General features: G+C 43.7%; 2 protein-coding genes across 6 annotated transcripts in view; one reads left to right on the top strand and one right to left on the bottom strand.

The window, feature by feature from the left end:
• GUCY2C (guanylate cyclase 2C) overlaps positions 1-7,872 on the bottom strand; it is a 47,825-nt gene extending 39,953 nt beyond the window's left edge. Inside the window, exons 1-5 of the mRNA XM_075057762.1 lie at positions 7,750-7,872; positions 6,818-6,974; positions 5,795-5,907; positions 4,410-4,477; positions 1,124-1,339 (exon numbers count right to left, since the gene is read on the bottom strand). Coding sequence (XP_074913863.1) covers positions 1,124-1,339; positions 4,410-4,477; positions 5,795-5,907; positions 6,818-6,974; positions 7,750-7,872 — 677 coding nt within the window. The remainder of the gene's footprint in view (positions 1-1,123; positions 1,340-4,409; positions 4,478-5,794; positions 5,908-6,817; positions 6,975-7,749) is intronic.
• A 7,798-nt stretch (positions 7,873-15,670) lies between these two features.
• The window catches only part of IFT56 (intraflagellar transport 56), a 50,721-nt gene continuing 48,770 nt past the window's right edge, over positions 15,671-17,621 (top strand). For all 5 annotated transcript variants that reach the window (XR_012654437.1, XM_075057769.1, XM_075057770.1 and 2 more), the window contains exons 1-3: positions 15,671-15,766; positions 15,868-16,005; positions 16,409-16,501. Coding sequence is in view for 4 of the 5 variants with exons in the window: in XM_075057769.1 (XP_074913870.1) it covers positions 15,764-15,766; positions 15,868-16,005; positions 16,409-16,501 (234 nt within the window). In the remaining variant the exon portion in view is untranslated. The remainder of the gene's footprint in view (positions 15,767-15,867; positions 16,006-16,408; positions 16,502-17,621) is intronic.

The raw sequence follows: 17,621 nt of genomic DNA, 5'->3' as shown, positions 1-17,621 counted from the left end.
AGATAAGTGAAGTGCACTGATGTTTCAAAGCATCAAAGACAGATGAGCATAGCAATTACATCATGTGATCAAGTTGCTATCTATACTAAATAAGAATGAGGAAACAATAAAAGGCCCTAAATATCTACAAAACAGTGAACTGGAGATCAGATTTTAGGCCCCTTAATTCAGAAAAAAAAAAAATCTGTATACAAAATATTCTCTAAGTACATGCTTATGTCCCTCTGAAGCCAATAGAGTCATAAATTTTCCTTAAAATTCTGCAAGTTCCTCAGGTTATGAATTGGAAACATAAATAATAGTTATTTCCATGAATTCTTAGCTGCATTCATGCTACATTTATAAAATTAGTAGCAGAAACGAGATTATTTTTTTTAATTTATCAGCATTTTATGTCCCAAAATCAGAAAAAAAATTCAAAGGAGCATAGAAACACTCACATGAGCTGAAAATTAAAGAAGAGTCAATAATAGAAGAATAATGATAAATTTCAATATATTAAAGTTTCTATTTGACTAAAAATAGCCTTTGATTTTAGGCAAGGAGGAAACCTAGCATTCTTGAGAATCAAGCACAGGCTGATGTTTCAGGTCACAAAGTGAAAACTGTCCCCTTTGCTCCAAACCAGTGAGAGCATAGCTTAAACTCTGCAACCATTGGGGGTCATTTTGTTCAAAGACAGATAGAGTTTGAACTTCAGAAATGTTTTGGAGTAACAAGTGTGCCCACAGATTGAAGCCATTAATGTGGAGAAACATTACAAGAGCTTGATAAGACCCCTGACCTAAAAAGGCATCTATGGAGAGCCCGATGGAGAAGCTTCTCATGTTGCACTATTTACGTTAAGGATGCAGTAAACGGGTATTTCCAGCAGGGACAGCATCTGGGCTATGCTGTCCACAGGAAAAACCAAGGCTTGAGAATACTTAAAAGTAGACTGAGTGAAACATTCAGATATGTAGTACAGCTAAAGGGTATAATTCATCTTTTCCTTCTCTCTTTCCTTGGTAGCCATAAGGCACCTCCCAAAATGTAGGACTCAAAGGACAGCTCATAAGCAACATGTCTGAGGATGGAGATGGAGTTTATCAACAGCCAGGTCAGAGGTGGATCCAGATCTTACCAGAGGCACGCCTCCGAGTTTTCATTTCTCTTGTAAAGGTAGGCAGATTCCCAAGTTGTGGTTTTGAATGGCAGCTGAGATTCTTTCCAAAAATAATAGAAGAAATCATTCACTTTCCTGGCTGGGGTCAAAAGGCGGGTTAGGTTTACTTTGTAGTCACAGGACAGTCCAAAACTCCCTACAGAGATCAGAGGCAGGCTCAGTATTGTTTCAACTCTGAAGGGAGAGACAAGAGGACAAGTCTGAACGGATTGTTGTTGCACCAAGGCAGCTACCACATGATTTCCATCCTCAGCTCCCTCTCCTCTTGTGCCCTGCCTTAGTTTAACAGCAATTTGAACCTGAAACAGAAGGCTCATTCAGAACACAAGCAGATTTCAAGTCAGTATTGGCACTGAAAAGCCCAGCTGAACTGGTCCAGGCAGCTTCTCTCACTGACCCCAGTTCCCTGGCCCCTTTCAGGTACAATGCACCATGTCAGCCCAAGGGCTGTGGCAGGAGTCCAAAGGCTCAAGGACCCATTCGATTCCGCTCCCTAGCTGCCATTAACATGGGATAGATTTGACCTCTATATTGGGGTGGTGCTGGAGGGTAACAGCTTTTTGCCACCAAAAAAGCTTTACTCCTACAACTCAAAGGAAAGTCTTTTTGTTTCACTATGGCATATTTTAGGAGCTGTAAACCAGCAGTATTCAGGAAGAAAAATCTACAGCAACCCTCTGCTGGCAGGGAATTTGTAAAACAAATATATTTTTTTATCCACAGAGACAATAAGTTTTTAAGGATAGAAGTATTTTCCTATGCTGCAATCTTATCAGACTAGACTCAAAATATTTTAGTTCTTGTATGGTAAGTGTTTTCTTATGACAGGGAGTTTTGCCTGCAAAAAACATGGCCATTAGAGTTGTTAGCATTATTGTGACAAAACTTTATCTTCCAGGTAAAGCCCACTTACCAAATTACAGGGTTATACTTGTTGCAACAGAAACGGACACAGATGATGTAGTAAGTAATGCCAGGGAGAGTATTTCAATAATGAAATGGACATTTTTCTGACTGACTTAGAATAGACTATTTCAGTTGGAAGGGACCTACAGCGATCTTCTAGTCCAACTGCCTGACCAAATCCACGGCTGACCAAAAGCTAAAGCTCGTTATTAAGGGCATTGTCCACATGCCTTTTAAACACTGACAGGCTTGGGGCATTGACCACCTCTCTAGAAAGCCTGTTCCAGTGTTTGACCACCCTCTTGTAAAAAAATGCTTCCTAACATCCAGTCTAAACCTCCCCTGGTGCAGCTTTGCACCATTTCCACGCCTCCTACCACTGGGAACCAGGGAGAAGCACTCAGCACCTCCCTCCCCATGTCCCCTCCTCAGGAAGCTGCAGAGAGCAATGCAGTCACCCCTCAGCCTCCTTCTCTCCAAACTGGACAAACCCAGAGTCCTTGGCCGCTCCTCACAGGACATGCCTTCCAGCCCTGCCACCAGCTTTGTTACCCTCTTCTGGACACATTCAAGGACCTTCACATCCTTCTGAAACGGTGGGGCCCAGAACTGCACACAACTGAATACAGCAGGATAATCCCCTCTTGACCAGCTGTTTATGCTCTGTTTGATGCCTTCCAGGATGGAGTTTGCCCTCCTGGCTGCCAGGGCACGCTGCCGGCTCCTCTGGAGCCTGCTGCCAACCAGCACCCCCAGACCCCTTCCTGCAGGGCTGCTTGCCAGCCACTCCTCTCCCAGTTTGTAGTTGTGCCCGGCGTTACTCCATCCTAGGTGCAGAATCTGGCATTTGGACTTGTTAAATTTCATCCCATTAATCATTGCCCAATGATCTCCTGAATTAGAAATGTTGAAGAATTTGGAAGAAGACAGGCAGACTAATCACAAACCACACTTCTTACTTCCATGCTTCTGTCACAACATCCCAGCAGCCGCTGTGCTTACAGAGCTCTTACAGTTAACACTCAGTGTTGCTTAATGTCCCTTTGACAAGCCAAAGATGAAAACCAGTGAGCGGCAGCCGAGTGCAGGCAGCAGCCGGGCCAGGCTGCCGCAGGCCCTGGGCGCTCCCGCCCCGCTGCCCATGGAGCAGCCTTCCCACACTTAAAGTGCTGTGAAGTGAGGCACTTGTTCTGATTTGCAAAGCTATCGCACCACAGGCAAAAGTCAGCTGCCTGTTTGTTAGCGTTCTTCATTGCTTTGCATAAACTTCCGCTGTGCGTAGGTTTAACTGGTTTAACTGTGTCAGAGTCCGAGGACAAGACTTTGGCATCATTCTGGGCAGCTCCATATCCAGCAGATAGAAAAGCAAACACAAAGTTAGGAAGCACTATGGATAAAATGGGGTATATTGCATAATATTTCACCATGGTTCTATACATGTGTAAGACTTATTCTTTTAATTCTTCTATAAATCAGTCATGTGTGTTCACTGGTAACATTGCATTCACTTCTGGTCATGCCACTCAAAGAAAAGTATAGAGATAAAAGCAGATAAAGCTTGAGGTAAAAGTGTCTCAATCTTCCTAGTATCTCTCAGTGAAACCAAAAGGCTACCAAAGTTTAAAAAGGGAAGTGATTCACATGGGCAACAATATGGATTTTGTATGTCACAATTGATGGGGTGGTTAATTGATTTATGCTAGAAGTCTGCAGATTCAGCTTACAGTTTTCCTAGTATCTGAGAATGAACATATTAACGTATAATATAATACAGAATAGAATTATACAGGTTCATCTATAATACGATAGTAGAAGAGATTCATTCTTCAGGAATGTTTCCTCAGGCAAAAGAGTTAGGATAAAACTGCCTGCTCCCCATCTAAACACTCTTTACTGAAGACGGTTGGAGGTTTTGGATCTTCTCTTGCCATGTGTAACTCAGGCCCCTCTCAATGACTGAACACCCACCCAGAAGGACCCCTGTTGCTGCAGTACTGCGATGTCTACATGGCTCAAGCTAACATCTCTTTCCTGCTGCACTTGCTGAAGAGTTAAGTCTTTTGAGCTCTTAATCAATCAATCAACTTACTGTCAGCAATTAGAAAAGTTTCCCTGCTAGCAATGGGATTTCATCAATGGGCTTTGGAAGGGGATTTTCTTCTCCATACCAAACATAGTGGCTATGCATAAGAGTCTTACTGCCTTGACTGTAGACCTCGAGGCGTCTGATGTATCCTAAACCCCAATGTCTCTGCTGACTTGTTGTACGCAAAACAACTTTGTTCAGCAATTGATATCTTTAACATCACAATTTGGGGGGGGAAGAGGTCGTACTTACGAGACCATTTGGTAGGTGGCGTAAGTGCAAGCGGGTCCTATGATGACACAGCCAAGTGTGCCAGTATCCTGCAAGAGATCAGAAAGGGTCAGTAGTGGGGACAGTGCAGTGGACTGGCAGAGAGAGGAGGATGGGAGAATGAAGAAAACTTTAGGATTTGAGAAGGCATCACAGAATTTACCCAGCAAAAGCAAGAACAGAGTAGCAAAGGGCTACAGAAAGGTTAAAAGAACAAACCTAGAGTGAAGGAGGGAGGAATCACAGAAAGCTGAGGAAAGGCAGAGGACAGAATAGTGCCTGCGAATATGACCTTCATTAAGAGAGAGACAGCAAGTTAGGATTAAGATGTTGCAATTGTTACAATTGCACGTATGAAATTACACCCCCCAGCAGTGCTTGCATTTGCAGAAGAAAGAGGAGTTGGAATTACAAGATACCGTGTATCAGAAAAATTATTAGATATGTGCATATGAAGCTTGTACGAAAAAAAATCCTTCCATGACCACCAAATGGAGGCCTGACCAGTAGCTTTGTGTGTCATGAGGGACTTCTTAACAAAGACTATAGTATGTGCTCATACATCGGTAGATTTGAGAATTCACATTGGATTAACAAAGCTTCACTCATAGGTGGCAGTTATTAGACAGAGAAAATCCACCAAAGCACAGCTTCTTGTAAGGCACCAGTTCTAACTGAAGCTTTTCCCCATATTAGGGTGTTCCCATAGTTTCTCCCACGTGACTTCTAGTGAGAAGTGAGCATTTAATCTTTGCCCTCTGGGCATAGTTCCATACATGTTTCTTTGGTATCAGTGCCAGCCTAATAATCTCTCTGCCTGCATGTTCCCATCCTGGCACCACGGCTCCTTTGTGTATTTGTGTAAACTGATGGTGAACCAGATCAGGGTCTGATCCACTTGGAAATGGACGGGTTTTGCTCTGCTTGGGCTGTCTGAGGGTTTGGATTTGGGGTTTGGGGTGGTTTTTTTGGTTGGTGTTTTTCGGTTGTTTTTTTTTTAAATGGATTGCTTTGGCTATGTGGCCACACAAAGAGCGGTGCAGATATAAAAAAGAGGACAACTTAAGGATAGGAAAAGGAGCGTGCAGTGGAAGGCACCTTTAGCCAGTGCTGCCACTAACTGTCTAATGACAGCCTCCAGGAAGCATTCATTGAATCTCTCTCCAGTATTTGCCTGCTTGTCTTCACAAAACCTACAGGAACATCTTCTCTTTGAAAACTTCACTTCCCTGTCAAATTTGTTTGGAACTGAACAACAGGATCAAAAGTTAATAAGGGAAGACAGAGAGATACATGTGCACACACACACAGAAAGAAAAAAAAGCTTGTCTTCTTAGGAAATCAACTTAAAGAAGCCTGCTACTCACATAAATTTCCTTGATAAGCTCCACACCTTCACAGGTGCTGGTACGACAGCCTTGTGAGACATAGAGTGATGAGGTAAAGGTGTGGAAGGTGGCATTGACTGTAACATTCTCCCCTGTAACACAAATGTAAAAGTAAACAGCACCAGGAGTTGCAGATAACCACTAATACACTGTATACCTCTTCTTCTGTCACGGGTCTGAGCAGTCTTATGCTAGGATGTCTCCCACAAAAAAGCTGCTAGAAAGTCCACCTGCCACCTAACCCCCACTACTTAGCATGAGACTGTAGAATTTGCTCCAGTGTGGACTGCTGACAACTTCTGCTGAGCGTTAGTACTTTCAGTACGAAGTACTTCTAGTGTTGGCCATTATTAGAGCCATTTTTTAAGGCTCTGTAGGAAGTAGCTGAGAGACCACTTTCCAATAAAATCTCTTCAACTAGAGGTCAGAAAGGAAATAGGTATCATTTCTTTGGAATGTCTTTTTCCCATGATATTCTAGAGAGCAACAGTAGATTGGTGATATTGAAAGGAGAGGTAAGATACCAAAATAAATAAAGCATTATCTGCAGTGACATATGGACTGCAGATTCTTTACACTTCAAGTCATAATGTGATCAACCAATGGGGTCAAGAGGAAAATTATTTTCAGAAAGTAGAGGCTAATCCCACCAGGAGAGGAAGCAAGGGCATCCCAGTTACTGCACTAGATGGATCACTGGTGTTGTCTGATCCAGTTCAGCAGTTCCCATGTTCCCAATCCCAACTGAACATCTCCAGAAAAGCACGCAGGAAGAGTCTGCCCAAACACCATGAAAGCAAATATGGTTCTGCCCATCTGTAGAGCACTTCTCTTTTTACAGAGGGAGGTCATTATTTCTGTAAGATCGACATAAGGTGAATGGACAGGCAAGGAGCCTGTCTGGGGAGCAGTTTGTTGAAGATCAGATGAGTAGAAAGCTGTGACACAAAGTCTGACAAGAAACCACAGCAGGAGAGGAATAACCAACACCGATTGCCTTACCTGTCATCTGGAATTCGTTTTGTATCCTTTTCAAGGCTTGCTTCACAGCTAATTTCAAATTATCAGTAGTTGATGGGAAGTCCGAGCAATTCATAAGCATCACATTGATCACATAATTGTTGTTGCTACACTCATTTGAACCAACTTGCTGCAGCAGCTGGAGCGAGAAAAACAAAGGCCAAAGGGCCAGACCCAACATCCGTTGCTTCATTATTGCTCAGTTTAGACCCATTGTGTGTGCTCTTTCTTTTCTTTTTCTCTTCCAAACCTCTTTCTTTCAGATACTTTACATTGGTTTTGTTCTTGGATAGGATAAAAGAGATCTCCACACAGTATATTCAAAGAAAACCTGTAGGATCCTTCTCTCAGGCACTTCCCTCTCCCCTTCCCTGCCTTCACCGCTGCCCACCCCTCCAGTGTACTAGGTGGCACTTCTGTTTGTGAAAAACTAGCAACAGCAAAACTCAGGAAAGGAGAGAGGTTAAAGGTTGCTGTGAATGTTTGCTCATGGAAAGGCTGAGGCTATAAAACTGAAGCATTACCTGTACCCTTGCCTGATAAGGGCACTAACTCTTCATCACAGGGATGAGCTGAGAGAGGGAAGGGGAGGGGACAAATGGACTATAAAGATGACTCTTTAAAATGGAAATACAATACAAGGTGCGCTAAAGCCTAGAGGAAAACAGATGGTTACTTCATATTTGCATTGCCCTACATCTCTGGTTACATTGCCACACCATCTGTGCTGGCTGAGCTCATAAATCAAGGGTATATTTTCTTCTATGATAAGTTACCAATTTCATTTCTTTAGCTTTTACCATCAAAGCACTTCTTGTGTCGGCAAAAATGTCTGACTTGCAGTCCTCCAGACCAAAGCTTTCATTTTTACTTACGGAGTAGACTCAGGACAAAGCTTGTCCGCTCCTACTCACCCAGCATTGCACACTAAAGTGCCGCAGGTCTGCCCCAGACACATTGCACCCAGGCAGCACAGGTCTCCTTGCCCACTTCCACCTTGCCAGATGGCTGCTCAAATGGGGGCCCAACATACTCATGCTTTATGCGATGCAACCTCTTGCATCAGGTAAGGATTAGCAAAGCTCAAGGTGGCATCTCAGACCTGTGGGACCAAAGCTGAATTATAAATGGCATCGCTAAAAGGCACACACTAAAGGACACTGTGGCATTGTTCCTGGGTCAGGTTCTTGGGCTTTCCTGAGTATTTTTCTTGAGAATGGTCTCAGGGAAGGTAGGTAGAATGAAGGGAAGACAAAAATCCCACAAGCCTTATGGATAAGTCTGGGCACAAAGGAGAAATGCAAGGTAAAAGGAATCAACAGGCAAATTTAGATAAAGTACTGAGTGTGATTGGTCTGAATTTGGGGTGTTTGTGCACACCTACAGCAGCTTCTGTTTTTCTACTGAAACCTGGACTGAGGCTGTCAGATAATAAATCAGTTTGCTTTTATTATCTTCCTGAAATAATTCTAAGACAAGGAAAATAATCAGCAACAGTGTAAGTAACTGTGCTTTTGGTATAAAACAGAACTGCAATTGCATGGTTTCTTTCAAAGCCTGTATTTAAAAGGTGTTGAATACACTTCAAATATATTTGCACAGACTTTTTACATTATCCTATTTTAACACCAAATGATTATTGCTTGAATCTTTCTTATACCAAACAACAGAGGAGACCATGAACCAGCATTTAAGAGCAGACCTAGAACACCTCAGCATTTCTAATCTAGCATTTGTAATTAGTAATACAGTAATTCTAAATTAGCAGTCTGTCATGTAAATATCTGGACTAGTATGGCTGGCTAGAGCCACAGATGGAGAATGGAATATCGCTTTTCATGCTGAGATCATCTGCTCGTCACTGCCCCATTTTCTAGGTATTTACAAAATCCTTGAAACGTATCCCATACAAGGCAATAAAAGATTTGTCATTAACTTCAGCAGAGCAAGATTTGCATTTTTATACTCCTCTTAGCCTATCTGAGAGAAACGGTCAGCCAGCGTGGATAATGCAAGTAGAACTGAGCATTTTACACTGCTGGTCACAGAGGGAGTATGTAATGGCACTGAGGTCGTATGTAATGGCACTGAGGTCTTCCTGGTTTCGTATCTATTCACGTATTTCTTTGGTTTGCACAACAGCTTAAAAACATCCTTTAAAAACAAAAGGTAAAATCAACTATAGCCTTAGCACAGTATTTCTTTTTACTCTCTCCCTTGCTCCCTGCCTTCACAGTGCCACAGGGAGTCCCCAGCCGGAACATGTTATAAATGAGTTGTTGACCACTCATCTTTTTAATTGCCCGGTGTGCGTAGCCTCTCAGTGTCAAGTCCCATGATGGGAGCACACCTTGAGCATTGGGTGACGTGAAGCAGGAGGGAGCGTGGCAGGAGGCTGCAGCTGGGGTGAAGCAAGCACTCCCCAGAACCGGCTGAACACCACGCTTTCCCTTGTACCTCGGGGCTTTGCACATCAGACACAGTTGTCTGGCACACTGATCAGTAACATCTGCTTCATGGCATAAGAGAGACAAAGAAAAGCTGTGGCATCGTGCTGTAAACGTGAGAGTTACTGATACCACAGATGATTGTGAGGGTGGAGAGAAGAAAAAGTAAATGAGTAAGTCATACGTGTAAAGCACAAAATTTGATGGGGCTAGCAAAAGCAAAAACTTCTGTATATTTGTGTTTGGTGCTGCCTGTGCCTGAGGGATCTTTAGTCCCCGGGGAATAGAAGAAGTGAGACATCAATGCCAGTCCATTCATGGTGCGCTGGCTGCAGAATGAAGCTAAGTTCCCAATGATCCCAGCCAACTTCATCTAATTCTCTTGTAATGTCTGATTTAGCAGTCTATAAAACCAAGAGGTTACCAGTGACACAAACCAGCCAGATACCCCCAAAAATCTTCCATATCTCTTCAGGGCACTGCTCCTGCTCTCTCAGTAACTTCTCTCCAACCGTGAGCAAGCTCTCACACCTCAAAGATTAGTCAGGGAGGAATACAGTTCAGAAACACAGGAGTAAAATTATGTGTCAGAGGAAATAAAAAAAAAGCTTTTTGAGTCTTACAGGTGACTGTCTTTTAAATGATTTTTACAATATTTCTACTATCCAGATTTAGAAGACAGTAATGTAAATGATGACAAACATAGCTGTATAGTATACATATATAGCAGCTGTATATATGTATATAGTATACATGTATAGCAGCTGCATAGCAGCTATGTTGACTTTTCAGAACTGATCGTTTTTTCTCATTTACCACACAAGAACTTAAAGACTTTACAAACGTTATTCTTTGTGACTGAAACTATCTACTGATAAACAACAAGCCTGTAAAACAGCATGCAAATATCTGGGTCATGTGTTGTATGATCCTGATAGTACAGCATGATCCTGATCCAGTACAGATCCTGGTGAAGTCCTCATTATATTGCCATTCCCACAGTTTAGGTCTATTCTTGGAGCTCATAGTTGCTGCCACAGATTAGAGTGGAATTAGGCTGCAAAGCACTGACTGTTCTCATCAGAAGTTACCAATCTAGTAAGAGAAAATCGACAGACAAGGATAAGAAAAGTTGTAATAGGAATTGCATCAAACTACCAGCAGCTTGGGTGGTGGCCCCATCTTCCCATTGATCTATGTTGCCACATACCAGAAGATGAAGCTAAATATGTGATGTATCATAAACATCTGGCTCAATTAAGAAAGTCTTCTCCCTTTTAACCCTTTCCCAACACATACACACTTTGAAGTGATTATTCATCCATCTAACTTGTATACTACCGACATAAATAGTAAGAAGTCTTTCCTCTTAACTGCTGGTTTTGTAGTCTTTCACTAAAGGACTTTGTTTCCAGAGTGACAGGACATATTTTTCTTTTCAGCATAACAGCCTCTGAGTTAGACTCAGCAGGGCACAGCTCTATCAAGTAACGAATGTAAGCTATTTCTAATGTGCAAACATCTGTTCTGTTTTTCCTTACAAAGGTAAATGCCTAGAGTGTGTAATAATTTATGTCTTGGACACATACTTCAGTTTCCTTAAACTCATTTTATTAAACATTATACATGGCTATACTATGTGATGGGATGGGGTTATGAGATCTTCAAGCTAGTGCACTCTTGATCCTATAAATCCGTATGGCAGTGCAATACTGTGCAGATGTATCAGCACATGTCCTGGACAAGTACAACTGCAACCTGCAATGACGTGGTTTTCTGGCTTGGGTAAGTTTGTATGGATCCAACTAATCATGCATTGTATTTTCAGTTCTGACACTGACTTGTGCTGGATGAGTAGGTTGTCTCGCCTCCCCTCCCTTGGTTCTACATACATAAACTTAAAAAAAACTTACCTAAATGTGATGCTGAAATCCAATACAAGGACAGCTTTTAAGTTAATTTTATTAACTTGACTGAATCTTGATGACAGGTTGGGTGCTGGAAGTATCAGGAAAATTCTGAAGGTGCGGTTCCCACAAACACATACAATCACAGACACAAACACCAGTGAAAACTAAAAAAAGAGGTTCCCCTACCAAAATAAAGATAAGAATTATGACTTTTCATTTCACCTTTTGGAGGTCTTTAATTGACATGACTGTTGTTTGCTTTCTTGAGCTGGGGAATAGAGACCTGACAAGAGCGTTAAACGCACTCATGATCTGTCACCTCTGCAGGCTGGTCTTTGCTGTCAACTTACATATTTCACCTTCTCTCATCATGGATGGTCTATTCAGGGTGGATTAAGGCTCAGATGTTGCTGACTCCATAAAAAAGAAGCAAATATTCTTCAAGTTCCTTGCTTTTAAAGGAATCATTTCCCATTTACTCATCTCAGGGTATTGCCTTTGTAGCTTTAGCAAGGGGAGCATTTCATTGCTCTCACTTTTGCATATCATTTATATTGAGATGTTGTCAGATGCATTTTCAAAGATACAAGAGGCAGAACATGGTGAAACATCATTACTGAAAAAACATGACCATACCCAGACATTACGGAATTTCAAGCATGTGATTTCTGCTGATGCAAAGGTCACTTCCTAACCTCTTGCTTTGGTATATGATGATTTTTTTTCCACTTCTTGCTTTTTCTTTCTCTCCCTTTTTTCTTTCCTTCCCCTCCTTCCTCTCCTTTTCTTAGACCTCACTTTCCACTCCCTGATTTTTTATTTAAACACTCATTACACTCTCTGATGCTTATCTTGGTGTTTAGTCACAGGTGCATGACTTCCCTTTTGCTGCTATCAATGTAAGTCAATTCCCTCTCCCAGCAATTCTCTGTGGGAATAAACATGATCATTAATCATTTTACAGCTGACAGCCTCCAAGATAATGCCACTGGCTAATAGAATGGTGGTGGTAAGAACTGCAGCAGTTTTCCAGCATTATTAATAGAGTAGCTGAACTTCTTCACTTGTCTTTAATTTATGAAATGTCATCTTGGCATTTCATATGGGGAGAAGTTTCTAACATCTCTGCCTACTTTGGTCTGCATCTTAATAATAATTTCTACACCAGACAGGCCAAAAATATTTTGGTCAATGTGATGCTGGTGAGAATACAGCATTAAATTACATGTGACTTCCTACACAACTGACTTCGGTGAACATTAGAAATGAATGGAAACTCCTACTGCTCTGAATGGGTTTTAGACCATTCCTGTATGCAGAGAGTCCACACCAATTGCCATAATGCCAAATTCTAGCATTTTGCCCCCTACTTATATTGCTCACACACTATGTACAGGTAGCACCTCTACAAGTCAGGAGATAATTTTTACACTATGTTCAGCCCATGGCCCACCTGTTGACTTGTGCAATTTATAATTAGCAGCCCTTCTGATGGCAAAGTCTATGGTTTTGATTGATTTACAATCACAACCAAACTCACCACTTTGTCCTTTAAGACTGCTGTAGACCTCACCTATGAGGGAATGATCTGACAGGCAGTCACAGCTTTGCCTGCTGAGAACGTGCCAGAACTCCATTTGAGTCATGCTGAAGCAGCTAAGAAGGATCCTTGCTATTAAATGTAATCTACAGTTCTGCTTTACATATAACGTGTCTCCAGTTTTGTAATTGGAAGCCAGACTATTATGTCCAGTTATAATAAATTTTTACTTTCTCATCTTGCAGGTGAGTTGAAGCTCAGTTGAAGCTAACCCTTATGGAACACATCATCTTTTTGGAGGCAACAAAATTATACGTGAAGAGGTGTGTGTCTACAGGCAGTGCTGAGGGGACTTGCCTCCAAAGCATAGTTAAGGTTAGATGTCTCCCACCGGAGTCCCCCCTGACAGGCAAAAAGCAGGCAGCAGAGAAACATGTCATGCTTCTGAGCACTTCCTGCTCTGCGTGATCACAAAACTGTTGGTCAAGAAAATCCCTCCCACAAAGCAGGCAGATGCTGGAGTCCCACTAGTGCCACGCAAAGCACTGTCTGCAAATAAAAAGGAACCGGTTTGGCTGCTATTACTTTTTTATCTCAGCTGACACTGTCCTTGTGCCCAGAGCTAACCCACTCACACTGAACATGGTTAGCTCTCACACATTCCCCAGCTTTGGTCCCACCACATAAGAATTCAGAAAGCCACTAGGAAATGGGAGAAACCAGTGGAGCAGCTGAGAGCTTTCTTCCATCTGAGTCTATATTTTAGCTGTATTTAGTATGCTGATTCTTAGAACAGCAGGATCTTGTGAAAGACTCTGTATAAAAAATGGAAGAAAGCAATGTAGTAAAATTATATTTTCAGTTACTTTAAAAAAAACAAACAACTTACCTAATTGTACTGTCTGTCTGCTTGCATTTCAGTGAAAAATATGACACCTTCACCAGTGACACCTTCTGCTGCTTCTGTTTCTCCTCCTTTACCCACTTTACTTTGGCATTTGTACAGTAAAAAAAAAAACAAACCTCAAACCAAAATCTTCAGTTTTCCTAGCTTACTGTACAGAGTCAGAATATGCTATGGCAGTACTGAAAATGACTGCGACTTATTTACAACAATTATTATTTTCTTGCAGTTTGAAATTAAGTATTCCTGAGGCATTGTTTAAAATCTGAAAGGAAAAAGGCATCTTACAATATCCCTGTCAATCTAGATGTTTTTCTTGATTTCACAGGGTTCTGATAGAGGAGACTCTTAAGCCTTCTAGCCTGCTGAATTTTTTTTTCTGTTAGATAATAGAAAATCCTAGACAACTGATAAGAGGGCAGATATCTGTATTATATGAATTAGTCTGTATATACAATCTTGACAACATAAAAACCCACTTAAAATCAAATCTCTGAAAAGGCAAATAATTTCAGAATTATTTACAGAAAATTAATTTTCCCCTGACAGAAATAATACCTTACTTAATAGAGAAGAGCTATAAAAGGAGACCAAATCACTAGCACACATTCCTTATCACTTTGACTGACTAACTCAAAATTAATTTCTTGCAGAGAAATTCTCTCTGGGAGAGTAGATTATTTGCCTTGCTTCTTTATGGCCTGTGGTACGAAAGCACATTCATAAGCAAGGGACGCCATCGCGGTGCTGTTGTCCTCCTGTGGTTCCTGGTTGCAGAGTAACCTCTCGGGGACAGTTGCAAGCCGGGTGTATCATCGTGGTGGGTCAAGCCATCCTGAAGTGATCAGGAGAAGGCCAACGTGGAACCCACACTCTGAAGAAGCAGCATGAAGCTCTTTACTGCTGGACTACCTTACAGATGTAACCAACTACGTTACAGTGTGACAGGATATATTTATTCATACCAAAAAAAGCCTCTTTTTTTTCTGATGGAGTGCAAAGAATTTTTCTTCTCAGTGAAGGAAAAACAGGGGAAATGCAGATACCTCATTAGTCCTGTCCATGTATTCTTTGGCTAGTTGAGTCATCAGCAGTAGCGGTCCTCTGCCCTGGAATTGCTCATGGTGCAATTCAGGCAATATAAAAATAAGTTTGGGGAATTCCACCGCACGGTGTTCCTCTGTAACGAGGAGAGATCTATTTTATTTGCAGCAAACTGCAATGTCAGAGATGCTACAGGAAACAGGCAGTGCTTGAAAATTATCCAGGGTTTGCCAGAGAGAACAGCTACTGTATGCAGTTCGGATGTACACAACCCACATACCTCACATTTTCTACTATGCTCTCCATCTTTTTAATAGCGGAAAGACAGATGGGAGTGGCTATGCTCCCCAGAAAACTGTAAACCTCTGTGGGATTCCCTCCCCACAGGGCTGTCGCGGGAGAGCGATCAACCCATCCAGCTGAAGGGGAGAAGCTCCCTGCTCCGCGGAACCTCCTCTCCGGACCACCTTGCAGACTGAGGGGTTGCTGACTCGTTACGGCGCGCCAGGGAAGGGCATTTTGGGATTGCACGAGACTTATTGTGGGATGTTTAGGCGCAGGACAAAAGCTGGGGAAAGGAAGAGGGAGATTGCGGGGCGGTGGGGAGGAACCAGTGCGGGGCACAGGACAGGGGGACAGAAGGGGCTGGTGACGTGCCAAGCGGTTGCTCGTTAGTCCGTTTCTGCGGCCGTGTCCCGCACCTGATCAGCGCGGCGCCTCTTGTCTTCACCTGAAACCCCATTTCCGACGACTTTCCCGGGTGAGGGGACTCCCCCTTCCGCACGCGGGCGGGGGAGGTGTGTGTGGAGGTTTCAGTGCCCGGGCTAGGCCACCGGTCGTAGGGGCTCACGTGTCCGGGATGCCAGCACCTGGAGAGACTGACCGAGGGGCCTGACCCCCTCCCGCCGCCGCCACGCAGACCGACGCCCGCCGCAGCGGAACCCCGGGCGACGGCGGCGCCAGGTCGCCAGCCGGCGCCTATTCGCCGCCGCGCGCGGGTGGGCCCGGCCGCCTTCCGCCGTCCCGCTGTTACCCTGGCAACGGCGCCGTCGGCGGAGCGAGGAGCCCGGGCCCGGCGGCAGGATGGTGAGGGGCGGCGGGGTGGGCGCGGCGCTTCCCCCACCTGGGGCGGGGGAAGCCCCGCCGAGGTCCCGCTCTGACCCGGCTCCGCTCTGCTCTCCGCCTAGATGCTCTCCCGGGCCAAGCCGGCCGTGGGGGGTGCCCCGCCGCCGGCGGACAGGCGGCGGAAGAAAGGGAAGAAGGTGCCGCAGCTGGAAGAGCTCCTGGCCCTGAGGGACTTCACCGGCGCCATCGCCTTGCTGGAGGTAACGGCCGCGGCGGGGGTGGAGACCCCGGCCCGAGGGGGCCGCCGGCCCCCTGGCTCTCCCGCTCCCCTCGGGAGAGCGGCGCCGCCGTCGCCGGGCCCGTGCCCGGCGGGGCTGCGGGACGAGGGGAACCCTTCCCCTGCCTTGCGTCCCCCTCGCCTCCTTCTGCGGCCGTTCGGCCCCGCTGCGGCAGCGTTTCCCGTCGCTTCGCAGAACTAGGTTGGCAGGTGAGGGTTGCGTGCTGCTTCCCTCAGAAACACGAGAGCAGCTCCACCCCAGCAGCATCCGCAGCTGCCAAACCATCCGAGGAAAAAGATGGCCTAGTATTTACTTAGATTGCCTGTGGGGCCTTATAAACTGGGTGGCAGCTGTCCAAATTCTTTATTCTTTCTTCTCTACAAAGTTTAAACGGCACGTGGGTGAACAGGAGGAGGATGCTGACCTTTGGATCGGATACTCTGCCTTTCATTTGGGTGACTACAAGAGAGCGCTGGAGGTAAGGTGGGGAAATCCTGCTCCCCGAGGTTGGAAAACGGGATGTTGTGATAAAGCGATGACAACAGGAGGAAAACGTTCTGTAATGGGGAACAGTTCTGCCAGCCACTTAAGGTAACAAATGTAGGGTAGTAAGGCAGATGCTGTGGAAAGCGGTTTGGATTGAAAAGAAGTGTATTGCCTATGAAAATAGACCTTTTTAAATGTTACCTACTGTCTGATTTAATACTAGGCTCCGTAGCCTAATTTGTCCTTTTAAATGTTATAGTTCATGTCCTAAATTTTCCATTCCCTTTTTACAGCTAGTTTTTCACAGTTTCGTTTTTCAGGTTTAATTATGCCTTTGTCTTCATTGTGCAGCTTATCTGTAATGTGCGTGCTTTTTTAATTCTTTCCTTAGAGGTTGATGCCCCTGGCCATTTAATGTACTTTATTGTTCTTCTCTATGTTTTCTTGTATTAGGTAATTCAATGAAATGAGACATTCTTATTTTCCAAAAGCTTTACGTCACTAAAAGACATGTGGATTATTCAAATATGCCTACATTGTTAATATTTTCACCATACAGTGCTGTTGTGTCTCTTTCAGTGTATGAGTCCATATCCAATTCTTTTCTTGCGTCCATTTGTGTCTCCAGCGAAACTCAATTTGTTGCCAATCAATTTGTTGCTGCTGTCCCTGGGATCCCTTTATCTTCTTAGTTGTCCTAGCGTATTTCTCTGTAGAAGTCTTAAGAAATTTTTGTTGTCTGCCTTGCTCTGTACGTCCAAGGGCTGGAGTCAGTATGCACACCAGAACAGGGAGTGTTGTGGAGTGTTGTGGTGATACCCACAAGGCTGCGTATAAGCCAGCAAAGATTTGAAAACAACTCAGTCTGCCTAAGCATTGTTTGTCTCATTGCTGTATTCCTACAGATGTGAATTGCTGGGTCCATACAATGTGGTATTGCACCGTTTAAGGTATATTGGTTTCAGTCAGTGTCAGCTGGGGGACATTTCCATCACGATTCACTGTGAAGAATAATTGTGAAGTATAGCTGGTTTTGCAGTCTTTTAACTTGCTTTCCCTGGAAGAAATATCAAAAACGGATAATAATTTTAAGTATTAACAAAAGAAAATAA

The sequence above is a fragment of the Buteo buteo genome, chromosome 26 (assembly GCF_964188355.1).
Source record: "Buteo buteo chromosome 26, bButBut1.hap1.1, whole genome shotgun sequence".
In the NCBI taxonomy this organism is placed as follows: domain Eukaryota; kingdom Metazoa; phylum Chordata; class Aves; order Accipitriformes; family Accipitridae; genus Buteo; species Buteo buteo.
The sequence above is the reverse complement of the archived record's forward strand: the minus strand, read 5'-3'. Positions and strand labels throughout refer to the sequence as shown.